Raw genomic sequence first — 15,646 nt, forward strand, 5'->3', positions numbered from 1 at the left:
CGGAGTCTCCCGATTAAGAGGGGGAAAAGTATATTTCTATCTTTTATGGTTCGAAAGCTAAGCTCGATTAAACACAACATGGTCTCTGGCATCGCCGACGAGCCCAGAGTGTTAATATATGCTGACATGCCTCCTTTCAGTGTCTTCGAATTAGATTTTTTTCTGGTTAAACTCTTGCTTGTACATGAAATCTTTAGTTGTGTGTAGTCTGAACTGGAGTCCAGCTCATTGTAGACCAGACCATGTGTGCTCTGTGCACTTTTGATGCCTTAAATTTTCACATTTTTTCTTTCTAAGATTAGGTAAAATGATGTATGCCATCACAATGAATATGTTTTTAAAAAAGGACATTAGATTTTCCTTCATGCCTTCACTCGACCTTGTCTTTATATCTTACACAGAGACAAAGCTGGTTACATCTGTGCCATTTGTAACACATGGTTTGGCACAAAACAGTAGATTTACACGCAAGCGTAAAGGGAGTGGCAGAATATCCCAGCTGCCTGCATCGAGGACATCTGTAGACAACGTAGAGTGTTGTATGGACAGGCTAAAACTCTGGCTTGGAAGTTTAGTTGCTGTACAGAAAATGTTAACTGTCTCTGTGCATGGCATATTGTACTCCTCGGTATACAGCTCAACTTTGGGCTAAATATAAGGAAGCCAGTCCGCGCACGCTGCAGGTGGCTGACAACGATGCACTGTGAGTGCTCTTGAGGAGGCCGAGATGGACAAGTGCCACAGAAATGTTTGTCAGAGCTGGTGGGAAGACACTTTAGGCCTTGCTTCCATCTTACAAGTACAATTTCATGTGTCGTCTCAATAGGTCAGCAAATGAAATAATGTCACTAATATATGGTGAAGTGTGACTCGTTTTCAGTCTGACTTGTAGAAGCATTGGCATGATTGTTTGTTTTAAAATGTCTATTCAATCTATTATGTTTTTGTCTGTTTGTAGATCTTTTTAAATGGTCCTTGAGTCCAGAATAAAGATTTAAGTAAGTAAGGTTCAAAAGTTGTGATTTTTATAAAGAAACATGGAGCACATCATCCTCTAAAACCGTTTTCCAAGAAAGTGCACGAAAAAAACTTCTTTGCACAGAATCGTCAAGTCAATTTCTTACATTTTATTACTGTTGCACCATTTATACAAGTACATATAATTTTGAATGCATCAATTTTCATATCATCTTTTTGTTTGTTTTGAACATGTTGGTGTGGGAATAGCATTGGTGAAACATGGAATGAAAATATCAACTGTGGTTGCCATGGATGCAGACTGAAAAATTATCTTTTTTTTTTTCTTTTTTTTTTCTCCACTTGACCAAAAAGACAGGACTACAGGTTCACCCAACCACGGACATGCAAAATACTGAGTCAAGAGAGGAAGACGAACTGAAGGGGGTGACACACAAACGCTCCTCGAGTGTTGGTTTCTGCTACGGTTTGACAAGTGCTGGGAGGAACAGGTTGTGTGTCAGATGGATGGAACTGAAAAGGATGCTGGTGGATGGATGGCTGACATAACTACACACACACCTGCATTTATGCAGAGGTGGAAGTAGGAAGGTTTGGCAGTCGCTAAGAGTTGTGGGTTGCAAGTTCCTCATTTGGCTGTTTTTTATTCTCTAACAATGCAAACTCCGGTACGAGGGGATACGAGGAGACTTGGTGGTGAGTTAGACCAGATAGGGATGACTTTTTATGTAAAATGTTATAAACTTTCACCATTTTCCTTATTTTTGGACAGTTGGGGTGGATTTTTGCAGGATAGCATGAAAAGTGTGAGATATTTCTTTTATATCACTGCTTTCACCAGAATCAGAGATGCCTTACAATTCCTTTCTCTTCCACCACTACATAGACGTGTGTGTGTGTGTGTGTGTGTGTGTGTGTGTGTGTGTGTGTCAGCAGAGAAACGGAAAACGCATGGAGGGTGAAAATGACCAAATCAGAAGCCCCTTCTCCAGTGTAACATATCACCATCCTATAACAACAGCACGGACTATAGTTGCCATGGAAACATGGACCACAGTGCATTGAAGCAGTTGCCGATAGCTCTGATCTCTTACTGAACCGGCCCACCTCCTCCCACCCGTCTTCTTCTCTGGTTTCCCACTGCTGATGGTGGAGAGCTACACGGATCCAACGTGCAGTCAAACTGACTGAACATCTGCAAACGATCTCGCTTGAGGTGTGTTCATCTGCCTACGCCGACCGGTGAGGTGCCGGCAACAACACAGACTATAGCTTCCATGAACAGCTGGAGCGGCTTTAACAGACCTGTAGTGGTCAGCTTGTATTATAATTGTGTAAAACTGCTCTTGTATTTTGCTGTTATTTCAGTGAAGATTTTGAGTTTTCGTCCAATAACAGAAGCCAGAGTGAAGACAATCACAGGATGTTTGAATTCTAGTTTAGTCTGCGACCTTTACAAAGACACAACTGAATGTACACTATTTAAACACTGCTGTCGACGCCATAAACATCCCCTTTTCAGCACTATAAGCAAGTTCTAACCATATCCATGCCTTTTCCACCCTGATCAGCAGAAGATATGTCTTGTAAAACACAAACCTACTGTAATTTGTCATCAAATTTGGACAGCGAAGCAGAAATTTGCTGTCAGACTTTCAGAGAACGCTGCAAAGATCTTTCCAGCGAGGCTTTGCAGATTTTTATAAGTATTACAAATGTTAAAAAAACCTCTTAGTACACTTAGAATATATCTAAGGGTTTCAGTAGAAAAAAATGTAGAAGATTATCAGAAAAGCCCAACAACTGTCTAATACACAAAGAATGTGTTTTGCTCTGCAAAGCTAGCTTTGTTGAATCTTTGAAACGTCTTGGAAAGCCTCAGCATTCTCGTCGAAACTTGCTGTTCAGACGGAGAGGGGCTTGGAGGGCATAAAGGGTGACACCACAACCCAAACGGTACCAGAAATCTGGAGGAAGTGGGTTGAAAATAAAGTGGAAAAAAACAACTACAACTCCACTGCACCAGAGAACTGGAGGTACTGCGCCAAAGCCAAGAACACAATACCCTGACAAGCAGGAGCTGGACGGGAGAGCTGGGGTTTGGACAGATGGGATCCAGTTGTAAAGTGGTTTCCTAACCCCGAACCCGCCACCACCGTGCCTTCATCAGAACCTTCTCCAAAGCACTGGACATCCACAGAGCAGAAGGTGCGGGTACATGTATGGATGCAGGCCCTCCGAGATGGGATTGTATGAGTGAGAGGGGTGATGGAGGTGAGATGGCGAGGCGAATGGCCGACACAGACTCGTATCAAAGTTCAAATACTACAGCAGAAAAAAATAGAATAAAACATAACAATAATAATAGCAATAATCATCTGCAACGCTGGGAAACATTTCCATCCTCCTTATTCAACAAATCATCATCATTACAATTATTATTATTATTGTTATTATCAGAATATGGGCGGGCTAGTAAATTTAATTTTTTTCTTTTTTTAATCTTCATCCTTGTTGAGTTAGGTAATTTATTCTTCATTTCCGAAAAGAAGCTGTCCATTAATCTTGAACTGCTACGGTTTGATCCTTGCTTGGTGCCTCTGTGGCGTTGGCCTCCTTGGTTGGCGGTTCGGCGGCTGGTGTAGAACTAGGTGGTGCAGCGGCGGCCTCTTTGGGTGGCACGGGAGCCGCCGCCGCCTCTGAGGGCTTGGGGTCAGGAGAGGCAGCTGGAGCCGCCTCGGCTTTTGCTGCTGGTGCCGCGGGGGCCTCAGTCTTTTTGGCGTCGGCCTCACCTTTGCTGTCGGCTGCCGGGGCGGGTGCAGCGGCCTTCGCCTCGGGCTCCTTGGCGGCAGGGGCGGATTCTTTGGCCGGGGCAGGGGCAGCTGGTTTTTCCTCGGCCTTGGCGGGCTCTGCGCTCTTGGGCGCCTCTGTTTTCGGCTCAGTGTTGGTGGCGGGCTCCTTTGCTGCAGGAGTGGCGTTCTTTTCCTCCTCCTTTGGTGCTGCAGCATCGGCTGCTGGTGCCTCCTTGGCCGCCGTATCATTCGCTACCTCTTTAGCGTCGGCAGCCTCCGGCGCTTCGTCTTTCTTATCTTTCGGAGCTTCGCTCTCCTCAGCAGAGGCGCCCTCTGCTTTGGCATCCTTGTCTTTGGCCTTCTCATCGTTTACATTGTATCCCTTCTTCTTTTTGCTGAGCTTGCCTCCCATTTTGGATCTCTGACCTCTGAAAGAGAAAAGGAGAAGTTTAATGTAGCGTTCCAAAAATGAGCATGACGTTAGCAGCACTGCACGGATTCATTTAGCTAATGTGTTTTATCCAGTTTATGTTACCTAATTAAACTTTGCAATGTGAACTGGGAGGATTGGAATCCAACAAAAAGGTCAAACAACCTGTAAATTAGGAGACTAGGAGTCCTAGAATTCGACATGATACGCTACAGTTAGCTAAAGACAAAGGTGGTCTTTCCTTTCCACAGATTAATTCAAGTTCACACAGATTAAAAGACGAGTGGATATTTGCACCACAATGGATGGAGATGAGTGGCCACATAACAAGTGGTACTCCTCTACCAGATAGGATAGGATCTAGGACTAAACATGGACAGAAACTGCTTTTAAAATGGGGTTTAATTCGATCAGGAAAAATCCATATTTTCAGAGGCATCAGAACAACAAGGTTTAACAAATCCTGGCATTCAGAGACTCCCACACAACGGCGGATAGTTTTAAAGAACGCCTCTCAGACCTTGTTTGCAGCATTACCATTTAAATAAAAAAGAAAATTGAAACTTTCATTCAGGAATCATAAAAGCAGCTTGTACCTATCAGCTCTTCCACCAGGTATATAGAGGAGTATATAAAGTGATACCGTGATGCAGAAATGTCTTATCTTACATGCTAACACGCATTTCCTCAAACTGAACCACATGATCAGCAGATAGCATCACAACACAACACATTTCCTGTTTAAATGAGGGAACGTGATGTGATTTCAGTGGAAACTGAACACAGCTTAACAATAAAGTTATTCAGATGCTGAAAACACGCAACTTGTCCAACATTTACGGCAGAAACATGTAAATCCAAAAAACGCTTCTACAACTGAGACAAATCTGCATTTAGTGAGACAACAGTTCAATCAAATGGCTTAAAAATCTCCCAAAAGCTGGTTAAATGTAACAGTTATAGTTTCAATACTTTTCACACCTTAGATTTGAATTTAACTCAAAGACTGAGCTGCATTTTAGCATCTTGATCAATAAAAAGATGTTCAAAAGAGACAAAAGAAAAGCAGATTAGGTCAATAAGACGTCTCCTGTTTCTCCCTTTTCCCTGAAATGAGACAAAAAAAATCCTCTGAGCACTGATTTCTGGCAACAATTATATTCTATGATGAAAAATTATGCAGACGTATATTTTTGGGTATTCAGGTGTGTCTGAAATGTTTGCATCCAACTTGACACAATGAGTTTCCAGAAACCGCTGATTCTGTTTTAATCAGTGATTATAGATATCACTGCACACATAAAAGCTGTGTTGAACACAGAACCAGGGGTGAAACTTTAGAGAATCTGGAGTAGAATGTAAAATTCTTCTCATATGAGGTGCAGACGCCTGACAGTAACTCCATTTTCATGATTTGGGCTTCGCAGGACACCAGATTGGGGTTGAAATGAAACAAATGAAGTGCAGACTTTCAGGTTTAATTCAAGGGATTGAACAGAAATGTCCTGTAAACCCTGAAGATCCCCTATCCTGCAGGTATTAGGTGTTTCCCTGCTGCAACACATCTAATTGCAGTTAAATGCATCTCTGCTAAGCTCTGCACAAGCCTGCTGTTGATCCGATAATGTGATTAAAGGTTGTTGCAGCAGAGAAACACTGAAAGTCTGCAGGACTGTGCGTCTTGGGGACCGGATATGGGAAGCATTTAGCCATCCCAACCATTTTAATGGAAAGTCTCCTCATTTCAGTCCAGTTTGCTGTCTTCTTAGATCTGTGGTTCTCAAACTGGGGGTCGAGACCCCCATGGGGTCCGTGAGGAAATGTTAACATATGACTGTTAAAAGTACAAAAGCTACATTGATCAAATAAATTCACAGTTCTCACCAGGACTGTCAAAATAAATCCATGATCATGTGACGACATCACCTTCATTTTATTCATTAATCAGAGTCATATGAAAACTCTGAATCCTGCGTTTACGCCACGAGAGAAGCTGGTTTAGGGAAAGTAAATGCCTCGACACAGCAGTGAACTAGTTCCACCAAAATCCCAGCTGTATAGCTGACACTTAACCAGAGAGAGGAACAAACCAGAGAAGAAGAAGAGGACAAAGAGGACACAGAAACCAACAAATAAAAGCACCTGAAAAAGTTCAAAACAGCTAAAAACTTTGTGGTTTTCTTCTTCTTCTGGTGTTTTCAGATTATAGTGGTGCGTTGCTGCCATGAACAAAACACAGGAGTGACCTCTGAACTCAGCGACCCCCCCTAGTGGATGAACGGACTGGCAACGTAAACGGCGCGTGGAGGCATGAAGGCAACGGACATCCCATTTCCGTCTGTATGGAAGCCTCAACAGGCCTTTAGACGGTCATTTGTCTGCGTCTGCAGTCATACCACACACGTGCACTACAGTAAGAGTCAGGCGTGCAGACTCGCAACAACTGATCACAATCGTTCCTATGAACACCACAAAGCAAGGATCCTCACACACACCAACACACACACACCTGCAGATTCCTGGCTCACTCTCTCCACTGAAGATTTTTTCATAGATTTCACCATCTGTCAGCTTCGCGGGACAGAGGGCCGAAACGGCCAACAACTCAGGCGTAACGGGAGGAAAGGCTCAGTCATGGAACCATTTCATGTTTTTTAAAGGCAACGACTCGTCAGTCTGTTCTGCAGATGAAGGAAAGCCAAAACATTTGGCCTTCATATCTAAAAATAAAGGAGATTTAAACACAGACACACAAAAACCGCATTTAGTTACTGATTAGCTGATCATAAACCATAGGAAGAAAAGAGGAACAGGCACGAATCTTATCTTGGTCCTGGTTCATGACTTCATAGACCCATACCTGCCTTTTAAACCAGACCCCAGATATTCACACACATTCAGCAGTCATTCAAAGCACAGCTAAATCACTGTAAATTTACCACCGCGTAGCCTTTTCCTACGATAAAATCTATGAACGGTGAGCAAATCCTAATTCTTAATGCGGCTTTAATTATCTTTGAGATGCTGCATCTGCCTGAAAGTCCAGGGATTGGTTGAATACTCATTATATCATGGATTTAGTTTCCTATCTGTGTATTTACAGTCATCACTTTAGTTCAGTCTTTAAAATAATTAAATATTATGATACATTATTTAACTTTTACTGGTCAGTTTTACTGGTTAAAGTCCCATTTATTCACCTGTTGCCTCCTGAAGTTTCACCCAAACCCTGAAAAGATACCAGGAAGAGTGGCTGCCCGAAAGAAATGAATTCATTTTGTTATTTAAATTTTTTACAGAAGCATTTAAACAAACTTTGGAAAACCATTTGTATCATTATTAGATGCAGAAGTTCTGAAAATGGCTCGAAGAGCTGCTTTTAAATGCAGAGCGTCAATCAGTCCACCAGGGGGCAGTAGGGTTAATAATCAACCATCCTCATCACACACAGACGTCAGTCAAGACAAAAAAGGTTTAAAACTCACTTTAGTTACTGTGCATGACTCCTGCTTTTCAGCTGCATTTCTGGGAAAATGATGTGCAGTTTCTCAGTTACTTGGATCAGTTAGTTCTAGCTTTTCTACGCGTGCACAGCGTCTACATGCCTTACGCATGTCCAGATTCTTGGCTCACACATGTTCACAAGATTTTTCTTGTTTTAACCTGGATCTGGCTGAACAACAGCCAGTCCTGGTCCTCACGTAGCACCCTGCATGTCTTAGACATGTTCCTACTGCAACACAACTGATTTACATGAATGAACTTTCTCACCAAGTTCTTCGCAAGCCCGCTAAGAGATGCTCATTTAATGTCCACGTTCTACCGAAGAGTTGCCTCAAAAGCATGCAGGGCTTTGAGAGAAACTGGTTTAAGGAATTAAATAATTGGATTGGAAACTAAGGAGCTGCATGTTCTTCATAACCAGATGAACCAGGCTTTGGTTTGGTACATGAAGTTACATTATAAATAAATACATTTAAATGAGGAATATAGTTCATACACATCTTCTTCCATGTGACAGTAAAATGTAAGTAGTTCATCTATGTGAGCCGGCTGCATGCATAATGCTGCTGCAAGTCAAAAGAAAATTAGTAAAATAAGTCATGTTTTTAAGAGTTTTGGTTGTGGATGAACCTGTTATGTCTGCAATGCTCCACCACTCCCTCCCAACGAGCCGGACCAGTGAGGGTCTCTGCAGGCGACTCAGACTCGCTCTGTGAATGGAACAGAGCCGGCGGTGATTCCACTCAAAATGCTAATCACCACGTCGCCACTGACTGAAATTACTCCACTATTCATGCAAAACTCCTCTGAAAGTCCAGCAGTCGGTGTCTGCCAGGGCTGCCGTTCCTGCCGCAGCTTTGTACGGGCCACAATGGAGGTCTCACTGCTGCATCACATCATTTGACTCCCGGCTTGCGCTGCCAGGGCAATGACTCACAATCATCAGGCCAGACAATGGCTATTCAAGCAGAGGCACGCTTTTTCACTGCTGGGCGTGTGGTTTTAGTGTTTGAAGAGCTGGGGCAGGGCCGACACAACCTGGAGAAAATGCCACGGCTTGCACAAAGGACTTGATTTAACCTGCAGGCTGCAGAAGGGGGAGCAGAGGAGACGAGCGATCGACTGACGATGAACTGCCAGCATCACTGGCAAAGAAGAACAAAGAGTATTTCAACAAGAAGTGGCAAAACACTGAGTGAAAATGGCTTTTAAAATGAATTATTTGAAGAATGTATAAATCCTGAAATGTTCATTTGTCAACTCACAACCGCACCAAAATGAATTTCCTCTCACTTCTTATCAGTTTATCTGTAAACTGATTCAGTTCACTGATTTATCTGCCTTTCAAAGACTCCCACAAAGTCTGAGTCGCACGTCCCGATCCATTCAATCATAGTTTTACTTTATCTAAAGAAGCTGAACCTAAACCCTGATCTTTACCACAGGAACATCCTCTTCTTTTTACCTTTTAGGGTTTCTTGGTCATTTAAAATCTAAAGTCTGAATAGTCTGAGGAGAGACCACGTTAGTCCATCTTTTAAGTAGAAATCAGGTTAATTTTTGCCTTTTTTAACAGAATAAATGTGAAACAATGCAGCTTTCTGATTGTGATTATTATAATTATCCAGAAACATGTTTGTAAATTCAGCTTTGAGCTCCTGGATGTTTCTCATGATGCGTTCTGAGGCCTGATGTTAAAAGTAAAATGTTGCTGGAAGTCGTGTTGTTTCTTCACATAAAAACATTATGATGAAAAATGATCCTTCATCAGTTAAAGTCTGCCTTCATGTCTCATCTTCATCCTGATGAAGATTATCTTTTAAATTATAATCATCTTAATTATTCATCTATCAGTTATTCATGTGATTTTAAAAGAAATTAATTAAAAAGTTTAATTTCACAAAAACTCACATGAAGAAATCCTTCCAGAAAAACCACAAGTGGACCATGCTTGCATGTATCTGCACATGTGAACCACATGTGCAAATGTTGAGTTTTTGAAAGATTTTTATGTAAAGAAATGGAAAGAACATGTGAAGTTTACATATTGTTCACATGTTTGCAATTTTACATGTGTTTTTCATGGTCTTCACATTGACTTACACGTGCCAGCCAAATGGATTCACATGTTCTACACATGTGGATCACATAAATATGTTCCAGAAACCAGACGTTTGTGCATGTCAACCACATGTGCAAACGTGCAAATTTTGTAAAGATTTCATGTGAAGAACATGTGAATGACATGAAGTTTACATATTTTTCACATGTTCTTCACGTGTAATTTCCATGTGAATCACATGTAATCATACGTGTCAAAGAAGCACATTGTCTTTACATGTGATTCACATGTGCCAACCAAATGGATTCACATGTTCTACACATGTGGATCAAATGAAAATGTTCCAGAATCACATGTACGTGCACATGTGGAGCACGTGTGTTTTCAGGTGGGGGAAACTGGTCCTCATGGACATGCTACTTCAGAACATGTGAAAAGTTAAAAAAAAAAAAAAAAAAAACCTGAAAAATGGACGTGGAAATGAAAAATAAGACGAGGTGGAACATAAAACCATCACTAAAATAAACCATTTATTTTCTAATAATACAGAAAGTTTGACATATTTAATGAATAATACACTTCTCTGTGTGACACGCACAATGTGCACGGAGCTATTTTTAATTTCTTTCTGTGTATAAATAACTGCAGCTGTGTGTGTGTGTGTGTGTTAACAGTCACATGAAAGGATTTCTGCTCTGGAGATTTTTTCAGTCCTGCTGTGAACATCCTTGTCGGTTGCGTCTCTCTCAGGAACGGGCAGTGAAGATGATGGAGGAGTGGACCCAAACGCAGAGATGAGGGGAACAGGGATGTCGATTCTAGTGGATTTATTATAACAAAGGACACTCAAGGGACTAACTACAACAAAATGATCCAGCAAACAAGGAATGAAAACTGAGGAGTATGAATACACAGAACAAAACGAGGCACAGGTGAAACAAATTAACTAAATGAAACCAGGTGAACTCAACAGGAAATCAATGAAGCTAAACAAGAACCGAGGGAACTAAACAGGAAAAACTACAAAATAAAACAGGAAGCCCAAAAACAAAGCACCGAAAAACCCAAATCATGACAGTCTCTTCCTCCTCGGTTTGGTTTATTTATCCCGAAGTGAAAACGCGTCTCTTCTTCGTGGCTTTACAGTAGAAAATAAAACAGCGTTTTACTTTCCACCATGTTTCCATGACTGTGTCTACACGTATGGCCACACCCCCCCTCATGCCTTCTGCTTAATTGGTTTTGCACAGTTTGTTCTGACAGCTGAAAGGACGTGCAGTTGTTTTAATTCTCCATCTGGTGAGCTCATCTGAATGTGTAGCGTGCCACTCAGATTCCACTGTTAGCATTAGCATTAAAATGGGAAAGTTAGCCACCAGCTACATCACCAAATCAGCATTTTTAGCAATAAACAAGAGTTAAATCCGCTGAATGTGAGAGAATTTATTGAAACTCAATTTTTTTTTATTGTTGTTACATCATTTTCTGTCCCCATAATCATTTATTAATGATTATTCTCATCCAAAAGAAAAGAGGAATGTGTTTTTTGACTCATTTCTCAGATCAAACTAGAAGCGAGACGTCCAACCTGCAGTCTGGACATTTACAGAGCTCAGTGCATCTCCCTCAGGTCCTCTTGTTTTCCTCAGACAGCATGTCCACCAGATTAAAACCTGCTGAGCTATTTTCCCTTGTTTGGTTTTTTCCGCTGTTCTGCAGTCGTTTCGTTAAACCACAGATCTTTCAACCCCACAAGCTGCTGCGTTGACACAACGCCACTGACCACAGCAACGTCGGCGCTCTGCGGGGAAGTATCTCTACTACAGTGGTGTCTGTGTTCTGCATGTCGGAAGGAGGCGAAGACGAGCACGAGTCCCTGAATGAGCAGATGGCTGACTTCTCCTCAGATTTCCCTCCAACTCTCACCGTCTCTGGCGAGTCATCTGTCACGCCCCCACCCCAACACTGCTGCTCGACCCCCATTTCTACTGGCGACACCACCTGCCTCCGTAGTCACCTGCAGACTCTGCTTCACCTTTCACTCATGCCTCTGAAGCTCTACTGACTGCAGAGACATTATCCTCCACCTTTCAACGGTACGAGCCCAGCTCTGCCTCTCTGCACAGGTTCTGCAGGTCACGTTGCAACCCCTCTCCTGCCCCTCTGGTCCAGCAGATGGAGGTCTCCAGGAGGTCTTGGGCTCACAGTAAATCCCCAGCCTGAGAGCAGCCGTCAACCTGCCCGGCATGGAAGCTTCTGCATCCCTGCCATCCAAGATGACACGTTAAAGGTTAGGGCTGTCACTATGTGACCCCCCCTTGTCCTGCTTCACCCTCTCACTGCATTTCCACGTCTGCTGGGAAATCAGCCTGACAGCAGAAAGCAGGAGGAGCTGCTGGAGGAGTAATGGCAGCATGAAAAGCACCGACCAAAAAATCTATTTTTATTCCTGCATTTGCATGAAATCTGTTTGAACACTTAACGGGGGGGGGTGCTAGCCAAGAAAACACGAGTGATGAGGCTCTTTGTGTTTTTATCTTCATATCAGTTACCAGCAGCAGACGACAGACGGTGCATTTTTATTCTCTTTTAAGGAGAAAAAAATATTAAAAATGAACCTGTTGGCCTGAGAAAGTCGGAGGGAACGTCATCCCTCCCCAAAGCAGAGATGAATCTATAAATGTGTAATTAACTAGTGTGATGAAGTGCTTTACAAAAGCATTCTGTGAATAACTGTAGTACAACAGAGGGTCTCACAAACACATTAACATAGCCAGAACTGTGACACACATAGTATCCTATTGTGAATCCAGCCTGGGGCTGAAGAGCACACAGCCTCCCCTCCCGTGTCACACTGACCTCCATTTTAAAACAGCTCAGCCTCATCAAACTGAGAGAAGCTGCAACCAAAACACAAGCTGCTTCTGCACAGCTGCTCCCAATTTATCCAGCAGATCAGACGGTCAGGCTTTTATGTTTTACCTGATGTCTGGAGACCCCTCACCAGGCCAGCAGCAGCTTCTTCCAAGCAAACCAGACCGTATTAAATACATCAAGTGTTGCAAAAGAAAAGAGCAGATCGGTGTTCAGCTTTATTATTGTACTGAAGGAGGAGTTCATTTATCAGTTAATTATCTTTATCAGAGTAGATATTATACCTATAGATAATAAGGTTCATGCTTGAGTGAGTTGCTGGTCCATTACAGGCTTCAGATGAAGCGAAGCTTCTTCCATCCTCCACCAGAAGCCAGAAATGTTTTCTTGTTCTCGAGGCTCCGAGAAGAAAATGACGTCATTTTGTTCTCGCGGACGTGTTTGAAGACAGTTCTCGACACGTCGGGCTGCAGAACTTATTTCTTGCAGGGCTGTGAGAAGTATCGTGTGATTGGTCGCACATGTGAGGTGGGCGTGGTTAATACGGAAAAAGCAGGAAGCGGAGTTGCTGCTTCCGCGTTTTTGCTGTTGCAGGTAAAACGGATTGTTTTGATAAAACAGCTGATCGAGGTGGTGAGAAAGTACCGCGTGCACGACCCGCCCCGCCGCATGCACGACCCGCCCCGCCGCGGACGAAGCTGCTCGTTAAATATGAAACTAGAAACTCGGAAAGCAGAAATCTCCACCAAGCACAATGTTAAAGAATCCTTTTAAAACATTCCTGGATCCAAAACGGTGATCCGGATCACCACCAGAATTTAATCAGTTCTTCATCTTTATATTTGAAACAACTCTTGAAATTTTTACAAAAATCTATCCGTAACCTTTTGAGTTATCTTGAGCAAAAAGACGGCAGGAAAAACAACCTCCTTGGCGGAGGTAACAACCGGGCTCATGGCACATAAAGCAGACATCGCCCCCCGCAGTGATCCCTCCCCGCTGCAGACCTGCTTCTCCTGGAGGATGGATGGACCTGACGAACAAGAAGTTTTTTCTTGTTCTTGCAGCCACGAGAGCAAGAACTCAGTTCTTGCTTCTCGTGGAGGATGGAACAAGTTTAAGACTGTGACTGCATGTGCAGCCACTGCTAGCCTTCTTTGGGCAATATTGAAATTAGCTAGTTGCAGCGATGTTTGGGACAAAAATTTTGTCTGAAAAGCTGATTCCCAGACGCCCATTTGCACATCTTGTAAAAGAATTTTAGCTACCACAGATGGCTAATGATACCAGATATTTTAACAGTTATTTCATTGTAACAAATTTCAAGATTTATTTCCTTAAATTCAGCAGAAAAATGCTTCACATTGCTTGGCTCTTGGTGTGGTAGTGTTAGGTTAAAAGATGCACCGTTGGTCACTAATCCAGCATCCTGCCTGTCTTCTGGGATCTCTCCGACCAGTAAAAGTCAGTCGTATGTTGACTCACGCTCATCGCTTTGTCTGTTCCTTTCTCTTTTTTCCTCCAATAATTTCTTCTAGCATTTTTTAGCTGCAGGCGTACAAAACAAGCGGTGTGTTTATATCTGCTTGCAAGCAAGTGATGCGGTGTTTAAAGCAACACACAGCTGGAACACGGGAAATCCTTCCTGCATTTTCCCAGCCATGTTTGCCTTCCGAGTTTCTTCACTACTTTGTATTTTCATCCTACCACGCTGTTTATATGCAGGGTGTGGCTATCAGGTATGTGCTGCTGGAGGGGGAGGAGGGGAGCCGGGAGAAGAAGCTACGGAATATAAGAAATGAACAACTCCATTTGGGTCAGAACGTTTGGATTGGTCAGTTTTTACAGATTTACAGTAAACTGAGGGGTCTAACTATATTTCTTACTGTTCACGATTACAGAATGTATAGGACGAGGAACCACTTCACCCAGAGTAATAAAATAATGTCTCTGAGAAAGATTACCTACCCAAGCTTTAACGCTAATGGAGTGAATTGTAAGAAACCAGCTAAGCTACAGACAACAATTGGCAAAAAGTTTCTTAAACAAATAAATGAAGTTTAATCCAACCTCAGCTGGAATATTATCATTTGAGAGGAAAGTATTCAATAGAAGATCCATCCACAAATCAGCATTGGTTAGCTTTGCAACCAGATAAAGTAAGTTGGATGTTGGATGTGAAGAACAAAGATGATGGATAAAATTTCCATCAGTTTTCTTCATGGCTTCGATGGAGTTTGTTGAGTCTATGTTTACAGTCCCATCAAGAAAATACAAAGTCTGATAGTGTAAGTTAGCTGAATGCTAAGTTAGCGAGTGTTGAAAAGCCGTTTCTCACCACAGGTTCATGGGCTGAGCTACAACAGTCATATGTAGCTGTCGTGTCAATATGTACACACCTGGAAAATGCAACAAAAAGCTGTCCTTCAAGCCAAAGCCGTGCAAACTCCAAAAGACCTTGTAAATTTTTTATCTCAATATCTTAAAATTCTCCAAAGTTTTCCTTTGTGTTGTATCACATCCTTGCTGTCCTCATGCTAGCTACACTTGTCCTCCATCACAGGTTAGCTCCTGGATTTAATACTTAGCTCCCCCTGCCTTGGTTGCATGCATTTTTTTTTTTTTTTTTTGAGTAAAGTTTTAGATCCAACACCTGCTCACCTCCCACCTGTGTGTCCTGCATTTTTTCCTCCTCCTCTAGCACTGTATATTAAATGCTAGATTCAGCTAAAACTGGGTTGTGTTTAGCTTAGCTCAGCACAAAAGCTAAGCGCAGGGAAGTAGGTTGCCTGGCTCAGCATAAAGCACAAAAATACAAACATCAACACCCTCAAATGTCACTAATTCTCAAATCCCGTCTTGTAAACGTATAAATAAATGATAATTAGAGGTTTCAAAGGGAGTTCAGGCTGGAATTTCTTAATGAACGACACTTGTTTCATCATTTAAACCCTGTGCGATGTGACTGAATACTCAGTGGTTCAGTAGTTTCACATAAAGAACAGT

At 42.4% G+C, this 15,646-nt stretch overlaps 1 protein-coding gene across 1 annotated transcript in view; it reads right to left on the reverse strand.

The window, feature by feature from the left end:
- Positions 1 to 3,011: 3,011 nt before the first annotated feature.
- Positions 3,012 to 15,646, reverse strand: part of basp1 (brain abundant, membrane attached signal protein 1) — a 65,493-nt gene continuing 52,858 nt past the window's right edge. The window contains exon 2 of the mRNA XM_079243128.1: positions 3,012 to 4,198. Within this exon, the coding sequence (XP_079099254.1) occupies positions 3,538 to 4,182 (645 nt within the window). The 5' untranslated portion in view covers positions 4,183 to 4,198 and the 3' untranslated portion in view covers positions 3,012 to 3,537. The remainder of the gene's footprint in view (positions 4,199 to 15,646) is intronic.

The sequence above is a fragment of the Telmatherina bonti genome, assembly GCF_933228915.1.
Source record: "Telmatherina bonti genome assembly, chromosome: 7".
Lineage (NCBI taxonomy): Eukaryota > Metazoa > Chordata > Actinopteri > Atheriniformes > Telmatherinidae > Telmatherina > Telmatherina bonti.